At 39.5% G+C, this 9,922-nt stretch overlaps 1 protein-coding gene across 1 annotated transcript; it reads left to right on the top strand.

The window, feature by feature from the left end:
- Positions 1–2,280: 2,280 nt before the first annotated feature.
- On the top strand, positions 2,281–9,912 carry LOC146660286 (sodium- and chloride-dependent GABA transporter ine). Its single transcript, XM_085421633.1, has 13 exons — positions 2,281–2,428; positions 2,815–2,949; positions 3,033–3,237; positions 5,442–5,574; positions 5,678–5,812; positions 5,921–6,036; positions 6,116–6,240; positions 7,176–7,288; positions 7,375–7,515; positions 7,619–7,718; positions 7,931–8,031; positions 8,137–8,304; positions 9,294–9,912. The coding sequence occupies exons 1-13, from the start codon at positions 2,281–2,283 to the stop codon at positions 9,444–9,446; spliced, it is 1,773 nt and encodes a 590-aa protein (XP_085277759.1). The 3' UTR covers positions 9,447–9,912.
- The last annotated feature ends 10 nt before the right edge of the window (positions 9,913–9,922 follow it).

The following is a 9,922-nucleotide window of genomic DNA, read 5'->3' as shown; positions in this document are numbered from 1 at the left end:
ATGGAATGCAGTGTGAAAAAGTTTTCACTAACTTCTTCAGCATGTTAGCAAGGAAAACCTTGAAGATGATGAGGAGACCTCAACTACAGTTTAACAAAACAGGCAAGTTGAACAGTTGCAGGTTCAGCATGGCACTTTGAGATTATCATCTCTGAGAAATCACTTAATTGACCAAATGCTCATAGTACAAGAGTTCATGAGTATTTTAACCCCCCCTGTAGGTGCCGTCAGCTAACAGTTACACCTCCTGCTTGCCTGTTTAAAATTGGAGTCCTGCTGTAATACTTTGTCAAGGTTATTTTTTTATTTTTTGTAATAAAGAAGCCATTCCACTGTATTATTGTAAGATACTATTTCATCAGTCTGAAATGAACTGGCTTCCTCAAAAGGCCTAGTTTACCTTTGGTTTAATGTAAAAGAATAATCCTGCTTGATCTTAGTGTCACTAAGGTTTCATTTGTAACTGCTATTGATACATTTAATTAGAATAACTTTTAAGTTTCTCACATTGGTATGTTTTCCATATAGCTCTCATACATGTTAGAGACTATGCTACAATACAAAAGAACAAGGCAGACTCACAGGGTACTAACTCTCTGGGGGTAGAAACAGGCCACAGGCAGTGCTGACCTACCATAGAGATACCATATATGCCACACCCTTGCAGAAGATTGTTGCAATACCTCAGAGCATTACTGAAGTACAATGGTACCAAAACTTGCCCTGCGGGTTGCCTTTTTACTGTTGAAACCCTGACTTCTTTTCCTGTCTAGGCATTGGCGTGGTATATAGCCTGCACATAACCTGATAAATTGAAATTACACAGACACCAGTACAATTAAACACTAAAAAACAAACAAATATTTGAACCAATGAAAAATAACGTTTTTTTTAACAGAACAGAAGTGAAAATAAACTAAAGCTACTCTTGAATATGAATGAAAATTGAAAACCCAAAATTATAAGAAAATAAATTACAAGAAAATAAAAAGAAAACCAAACGTGACTAGCATGGCCTGCAGCTGCTTGATGCCTGACATCCTGGAATTACTTTTCATCAGTTTTAAATTTGTGCTTTTGCAAACTCTCTGTATGTCATCACAACAGGAAATAATTTACAGAATCTGTTTGTGCTTCTGTGTATGTGTTCTCCGTCCTCTGCAGTGATACTGCTTAACACTGCACCATCTTCCTGCCTCCAGATTGGCTGTACCACACAGGTTGAGGGTTTGTGGACCAGTTATGTCTACTGCTGCACCCCTTCTCTGCAGGTAGGATGTGTTTTCTTTTTAACCCACATCCCTGGGGGATGCTTCACGCTAGCTCTTTCCCCAACTGTCTGATGTCATGATGCAATAAATCTTGCTTGCATAGTAGTGTTTATACTGTGATCGGCAGAGCATGTGTTTAATGTTCAAGCACTTGAAATGCTTTTGTTAGGAGACTCATGTTTGTATATTCTATGCTATTTTGGTGCTTGTTTCCACTTTACACAAGTAGAGAACATGTTTTCTTTAAAATGTCAACATTAGAAATATATTTTTTCATGAGTAACATGGGAAAATGCAGGAATTCAATCAACATTTAACTGGCACACGGGTTTAAGAAAGAAGGTTCTTTTTTGAAAAGCTGTGTGATTTTTCTTGCTGTTTTTGCGAATGATTACATGTTTCAGGTCACCACTGCTTTGTGTGCTGACTATGCTGGGTTAAGGTTAGTGTACAGGAACATGATTTGTTTGGCCTTCATGACTCCATTTGAAATCTGTGTCAGAGCACATACTGTTGAGAATAAATTATGTAAATTCCTAAATATTTGTTTTGTGTGCTGCATAATTTACACATGTAAAAAACTTCACAGAAGACTTTTTTTTGTTCACATTTTATTTATTTACTTTATTTATATTTTATTTAGTAAGATAAGAGATAAGATAAGAGCTCATGTAGATATTAAATAAAATATAAAGTGAGTCCACATCCATAAATAAGAGTTAGATTTATTTGTTTACATTGGCTGGCTAGGTGTTTTCAGGTAGTTCAGTTTTTGAAAATAAAATTCTGCATTTTTTTTTACCTCTGTTTCTATTTTACAGTCAATCAAAGCACGCACCTATTAACAAATGTCAAACTTTCCTCTCTTTCTGAGCCCTCTGAGCTTTTATACACTAATGTGTTTCTGCTAAGCTAATCATTAATGATCATAAAAAAGGGAGGTTATATCACCCAGAGACAATTAAATCCTGCTCAGCTGTCCATGGAGTTTAGGCCCAGGCGAGCAACAATGTTGACACAAGGAGCAGACACAGATCAAGAGCCCACCAGGCTAACGTGGAGCAGACAGATAGAGTTCACTTTGGCCGGCATCGGCTGTGCTGTAGGTCTGGGTAATGTCTGGAGGTTCCCCTATCTTTGCTACCGGAGTGGAGGAGGTGAGAAATCAAACATTTGTTACATCTTCGAACAGAACTGTGGTAATGTGCCGCCCTCTGTAATCCCTGCACACACAGGACTAAAAATGGTTGACTGTATGTGTTGTGTTGTTAGTGAGTGCGATTTCAAACTATTTTTTAAATTTGACTTTTGTTTTGTTGTTGTTGTTGTTGTTTTTAATGAGGCATGGCGCTTCATAAACCCATACTATAATCTGGCTTTATACTTGCAAATTTTGCAGAATCGTTAATATTTGTATGGGGTCAAACTTTGCCTGACAGTAATTCATGTGTGCCAAAGTTAAAGTTTAAATGATGTCATAAAACTACCACAGTCTTGGCCTTCTTTCTGAAAATGTGCTTAACTCACTATTACTTCTTGGCAGGTGCCTTTCTGGTGCCATACCTGCTCATGCTGGTGGTGTTGGGCATCCCTCTGCTTTACATGGAGCTGACTGTGGGGCAGTACACAAGGAGAGGTCCTGTACTTGCTCTGGCTACTGTCTGCCCACTGTTAAAAGGTGCTTTGACTAAATTTTGGTGTCCAGTGTTAAAAATGTATAGCGGAGAAATTTATTTTGATGCATGTTTTATCTGACCTCAGGAGTGGGAATTGCATCGGTGGCCATCTCCTTCATTATGTGTACCTACTACAATGTCGTCATCACCTGGGCTCTCTATTACCTCTTCAGCTCCTTCCGGGCACCACTACCATGGCAAAACTGCAACAATACTTGGAACACACCTAACTGCACCAATCACGCTACCAACAGCAGCTACTCCTCCACAGCTAGCCAAGAGTTCTTCAAGTATGTTTCATTGGATGTGATCACTATTTCTGCAGATTATTAAATCCAACTAAATAATGACTGAGTTTGAGCAGCATTATAAAATTAAAGTAATTTTTAAAAAGACTGAACTGGTTACACAAGGTAACTTCTGGGGATTATGTCAGAGGTGAAACAAAAAAAAAACTTGATACAACAACAACTGTAACTAGATGTACAACCTATCAGAGTCACGTGAGAGCTATCGAAGTGAAGGTCACAGATAAGAAATGAGCAAACTGATAGAATATTTTACTGAAGTGTGATAAATCTTAGGACACATGTCACCTTTATTGGCTTTGATCTGTTTCACTTTCTAGTTTTAGCAAGGGAAAGATTCTCAGAAAGAACTTACTCACAGTGAAAATCTTGCAGTAAACAGCAGATTAAGACCTCACATTTTCAGATTTACTTATAAACTCATTAACTCATTTCACTCCAGTTAATGGATAAGCGTAGGAAAGGAATGTGGGTTCAAGTTACTTGAATCCTTTAATTTCCATGTGTTTGTCAACCACTTATTAAATTTATGATCCAAAATCCTGCAGCTGACAGGAGCTAGAAACAGAGAACACATTTCTCCTGTGTTGGCTTCTCTTCACTGGCTCCTTGTTTATGTCACGGATCTGGATCATTTTGACACAGCTTTTTCAGTTTCTTATATTTTGGTATATTTCTGTATTATGATTCATGTTCTGGTTCTATTTTGATTATTATTCTAGATTTAGTTCAGTGTCAAGTCTGCATCTTTGTAAATTATTTCTTGTTTCCTGTTTTACTTTGAAGGTTCATGTCTGATGTCAGTGTGTTCAGTTTTACTTGCCCCCTGTTTCTTTAGCCCAAATCTCTCCCAGCTGTGTCTCCCTCCTGTTTCCCATTCCCTGATTACTCCCTTTGTATATAAGCCCTGTGTTTTCCTTTGCTCTCTGTTGTGTCGTTAACGGCTGCTCACCCTCATTTTCACTGTGTGTTCCATTTTCTCGTTTGCCTGCCTGTTAGTTTATTTGTTTTCCCAGTGTAGTTCGTTTTCTGTGCAAAACCGAGTATCTTAAGTTCTCCTCTGCCTCCGTGAGTCCTGCGTTTGGGTCCAATCTAGCCTGCCTGACAGCACACAGTCATGACAGTTTAATCTGCAATTTAATTCAAAACTGTCTCCTAATATACAAGGTCTTGAATAATCAGGCAAAAGTGCGCTTTGCTCTCAGACGGCTAATTTACTTGTGGTTCCTATTTATTTAAAAGTATTTGCATATGTGCATTGGAGTATTCAAAAGTAGAATGTGAAGCAGAGCCTTCAGCTTTCAGGCCCCTCTTCTGTGGAACCAGCTCCCAGTTTGGATTTGGGAGACAGACACCCGCTCTACTTTTAAGATTAAGCTTAAAATTTTCCATATTGATAAAATTTATACTTATGGCTGGATCAGGTGACCCTGCACCCTCCCTTACCTATGCTGCAATACGCCTAGGTTGCTATTGGCTTTCCATGGTGCACTAAATGTTTCTTCTTCACTCACTCATTGTGTGTTTATACACCATCCTTCATTTAATGATTACTTATTGTTAAACTGTGACTCTCTTCTACACTGATTCTTCTGTTCTGTCTCCCTTCCCTCAAACCCAACCGGTCGTTGCAGATGGCCACTCCTCCCTGAGCCTTGTTCGGGAGTTTTTTCCCCCACTGGTGCTAAGTGCCTCCTCTCATCTGATGAGTCCATGTTAAGTGAATGGAACTGAAGTGAATGTGTGTTTCAATTGTACTATGCAGTATTGCTCATTCTACAGGAAAGTAACTTGTGAGATAAAAGTATAAAAGTGTACAAGTAGGAAAAATATTCACATGCATGAAAATCAAACCCATATTGTTTAACCTCTGAATGTAGAATTTTCCACATGAATGCACATCTTTACCTTTTGTAGAGAAATAAAAAACTGTTCTGAAGATACATACTTATAGTGGATATCAAATTAACTTGTATGGTTAAAAAGCAAGAAACTGCAAACACTGAATCAGATATGTCAAAAGGTCTATTTTAATGACTTCCTGACATCTGATTGGATTGAATGTTTTTTCACAACAGGACAGACAGTGTTTTTGAATCTGGCCCATGTGTTTAGCTTTAAGGCATGCCTTTGGGCACTCAGAATATTAATGTTTTTCTAATTTCTTTTACTGTGGCACCTTTCAGATATAAGATGCTAGAGCAGACTAGTGGAGTAGAGGATACAGGAGTGCTCCGGTGGGATCTTTTCCTCATTCTCATTCTGGCCTGGATCCTCATTTACTTTTGCATCTTTAAGGGGGTGAAATCAACAGGCAAGGTGAGAGAGAAACTGAGACCTGAGCAAAAAAAGAAAAAAAAGAAAGAAAGAAAGTGGAGCACTGGACCACAGTTAATACCATATATACGTTTTCTGTGTGCAGGTGGTGTACTTTACTGCCCTGTTCCCGTATGTTATTCTGATTGCCCTGCTGATCAATAATGCACAGCTTCCTGGAGCATTAGAGGGGATAAAGTTCTTCATTGTGCCTGTGTGGGATGAGCTGCTCTCAGTAGAGGTAAGAAACAAGAGAAGAAATGAGTAGTAGCTTTGGAGGAGTACCCTAACTGTTCTAGCAGCGGGGAGAGTCGTGTTATTACTGATAATCTGTGTTGGTACTGATTAGCGTGTGTTTCAGGTGTGGGTGAATGCTGCGGCTCAAATCTTTAACTCCATTGGAATTGGTTTTGGCTCGCTCATGGCAATGTCCAGCTACAATGACTTCAACAACAACATTTTGAAGTAAATGTTTGACCGCCAGTTCTTGAAAATAGCTGTGATTTCTTGTTAGTGATTTAAAAGATGTCTTGTCTCCCCACAGGGACACACTGAGCATATCCATTATCAACTCCATAACCAGCATCCTGGCAGGGTTTGTCATTTTCTCTGCCTTTGGGTATATGTCATACCTGCAGGGCATTCCTGTCAGTGATCTGGCTGTGGATGGTAAGAAAAAAAAGGGATGACTGTTTGTGAGTGATTTCTTTTTTTAAATTAGTGAGTGAGTCTATTCTCAAAGGATCTAGCCTCCACTTTGCCTAATGTCAGATGGGAATAAGTGATAAGAAAATACACTGCTCAAAAAAAATGAAAGGAACACTATGAAAACACATCCAACCTCAATGGGGAAAAAAAAGAAATTATGCTAGATATCGATACTGATATGGACTGGGTAATGTGTTAGGAATGAAAAGATTCCACATTGTTCAGTTGAAGGGAAAGTTATCAACCCACAGAGGGCAGAATTTAACACAACACAGCAAACCTGCTGGAAATGGTACGCATTGATGTGCCGTCCTGCAGCAGACACCTCAGTAGGGTGCAGGCATTGCCTCATGCGACCTGCAGTGACACTGACCCAAGCCAAATAGAAAATGGGGGGAAAAAAAATCAGTGAGAAAATATAAGGAGGTAGAAAAACCTCAGTGGCCTCCAACTGTAACACCAACCTGTTTTGGGGGGTTTTCTCATTGTTGCCCATCTAGTGCATCTGTTGTTAATTTCAGTTATACCGAAGCAGCTGAAGCTGATTAACACCCCTTCTGACTCTTATATAATCTCTCAGAAGTTTAATTAACCACATTTTATGATTCTGTACTCTGATTAAAAAGTGTTCATTGATTTTTTTTTTTTTTATTATTTATTTTTTTTGAGCAGTGTAGGTGAATGGGGACATAAAGTAAGGTTGGAGCTGAAGAAGGATTGTCTTGTCTTTACAGATTATTGATCTGGACAATATGTTACAATAATATTGCAATAATGTTACAGTAACACAAATTTGATTGAAATACTTTTATAAAGTCACAGTCATCTGTTATTAAGAAGAATTGCTTGTTCAGTTATAAATGCTGCTCTGACATCTTACGTGTCTTATTGTACAGGTCCAGGACTAGTTTTTGTTGTTTACCCGCAAGCCTTTGCCAACATGCCAGTGGCTCAGCTCTGGGCAGTGTTGTTCTTCTTTATGCTGCTTTGCCTCGGACTGGACAGTGAGGTACTTTACTGGTAACCTCAGGATGGGAATTCATGTTTGCATAGTGTTTCATAACGAAATTCTTATGTCCCACTCCCACACTGCAGTTTGCAATGGTTGAAGTGATGGTCACCAGCCTCATGGATCAATTCTACAAAGACGTGATTCACATTTTCAAGAAAAAGGAACTGTTTGTTCTTGCGGTTTGTTTCGTAGCCTGCCTCTTTGGAATTCCTTGTGTCATGCAGGTACAAACTGTATTTCCTGCTTGAATTTGAACCAAATAAAAAAGATATTGAAGGGTGCTCATTTTCCCTTCCTTGCTGTCCTAAAGAGTATGCCTTTGTCCAGGTGGGAATCTATGTTTTCCAGCTGATGGATCATTACACTGCCATAGTATCCATCATGTTTCTGGCATTCTTTGAGGTCATGGCCACCTGTTGGATTTATGGTGAGAGACATGTGTTTCATTCATTGCACACTTAGAATGATGTAGCACTTTTTTTGGCAGTATCTTAACACATTTTATGGCCATGTGTAGTATCCGAGTTTCAGTCTAATTAAACAGCGATTAGAGTCTCTAATCTGCCAGCATGCAAATAAAATGTGCACAGATGTTTATTGACAAGTAAAGGTTGGTCCAAAGTACTTCTCCATCTGCAGGTGTAAAAAGACTTTCAGCCAACCTGGAGGAGATGAATGGACACAAAGCAAACATCTTCTTCAGACTGTGTTGGCTTATAGTTGCTCCTGTGCTCATCACTGTATGTTAACAGGCATTTGTTTTATTCACATGAATATAATGTAGATTTTCATCTGAAATAATTAAAACTTAAATCCAAACTTAAATTGTTTGCTCCTTGATACAGGTCATCCTGATTTTCTCCATCATTCAATTCAAACCTGCCCGCTATGGGGAGTACGTCTTCCCTCCCTGGGGTCAGGGGGTCGGCTGGATCATTGCTTTGGCCTCCATCATCTGGATTCCTCTGGGTGCCATTCACACTTTGTGGGTGCTGCCTGGCTCCATCATGGAGGTGATGTACATATCATATGCATAGACACTATGTTGCCAGAAGTATTCACTCACCCATCCAAATCATTCAATTAAGGTCTTCCAATCACTTTCATGGCCACAAGTGTATACAATCACACACCTAGGTGTGCAGGCTGCTTCTGCGAACATTTGTGAAAGAATGGATCACTCTCAGGAGCACCATGAATTCCAGTGTGGTACTGTGACAGGATGCCACCCATGCAGTGAGTCCGGTCTTAAAGCTGTTAGTGGTCTTACAACAAAATGGAAGCAATTGGGAACGACAGCAACAAGTAGTAGGCAGTGTAAACTCACAGAGTGGTGTCAGTGGATGCGCTGAAGCACATAGTTCACAGAGGTCACCAACTTTCAGTAGAGTCAGGAGAACACCACTTGTCTGACTGCATTGCACCAAGCATACAGTTTGGTGGATAATTGTGTGGGGTACTTTTCAAGAGTTGGGCTTGGCCCTTGAGTTCCAGCGATAGGAACTCTTAATGCTTCAGCATACCAAGACATTTTGGACAATTTCATGCTCACAATTTTAGGGATGGCCCCTTCCTGTTCCAACATGCCTGCATATACAAAGTAAGGTCCATAAAGACATGGATGAGTGAGTTTGGTGTGGGAGAACTTGACTGGCCTGCACAGAGTCCTGACCCTAATAGAACAGCATTGAAATTGAAAACTAGAGCGGAGATTGTCAGCTGGGCCTGCTCGTCCATCATCAGCATCTGACCTCACAAATGTGCTTCTGGAAAAATGGCCAAAAAATTCCCATAAACATTCCTTGTGGAAAGCCTTTCCAGAAGAGTTGAAGCTGTTATATCTTTACATTAAACCCTATGGATTAAGAATGGGATGTCACTCGGTTCAAATATGTCTGAAGTCAGACGAGTAAATATTTTTAGCAATATAGTGTAGTACTCACGCACATGTTCATATATAATCAAGCTGTGTGGAAATAATTTTACTTCATTTCTCGTGCAGAAATTAAAGCTGTCCCTCACACCGTATGCGCTGAATGAAAAGTCAAACATGCCGTACTATGAGAGGGGAGGACCAGGTGGAAATCCACCCATCGCTGTCATCAGCCCCAGCTTCGATCTACCTGAAAAGCATCCTGCTGAGACGTACTTCTGATGCCTCAGTGTTTTGCAGGCCACCTACAGTGGCAGATTACTGTTAAGCTTTAACTAATCACAGATTTATGTCTTCAATCTTTGTCAATTTTCTGGTCAAATTTAACCAACACGTGTTACAAGAATGTACATGATTGTGATCCATATCTACTATGCAGAGCATTTAATGCAACAGGATTTTTTTTTTTCTGGAAAGACGTTGTTTAGAATTAGCTGTCACTGTGTGTATCTTCAGTGTACTTCTTTGTGAAAGAGCTCCAAAGGGCAAAGGAGTAGACTTCGCACATTTCACTGCCCTCGTTTATGGAAACTTTGCTAACAGTGCCATCTTTTGGCCACATGAATTCAAACATGAGCCATACTTACATTGTAATGTACTGTCATTTTAAATTTACAGTATTTATAGTAACATTTTTCTAGTGATCAACTTAAACCACTGTCAGCTTATTATTGCAGACTCATATGTGAATGGACACC

The sequence above is a fragment of the Rhamphochromis longiceps genome, linkage group LG10 (assembly GCF_057381845.1).
Source record: "Rhamphochromis longiceps isolate RC_006_pf linkage group LG10, R_longiceps_female_GT1.1, whole genome shotgun sequence".
Taxonomy (NCBI): domain Eukaryota; kingdom Metazoa; phylum Chordata; class Actinopteri; order Cichliformes; family Cichlidae; genus Rhamphochromis; species Rhamphochromis longiceps.
The sequence above is the reverse complement of the archived record's forward strand: the minus strand, read 5'-3'. Positions and strand labels throughout refer to the sequence as shown.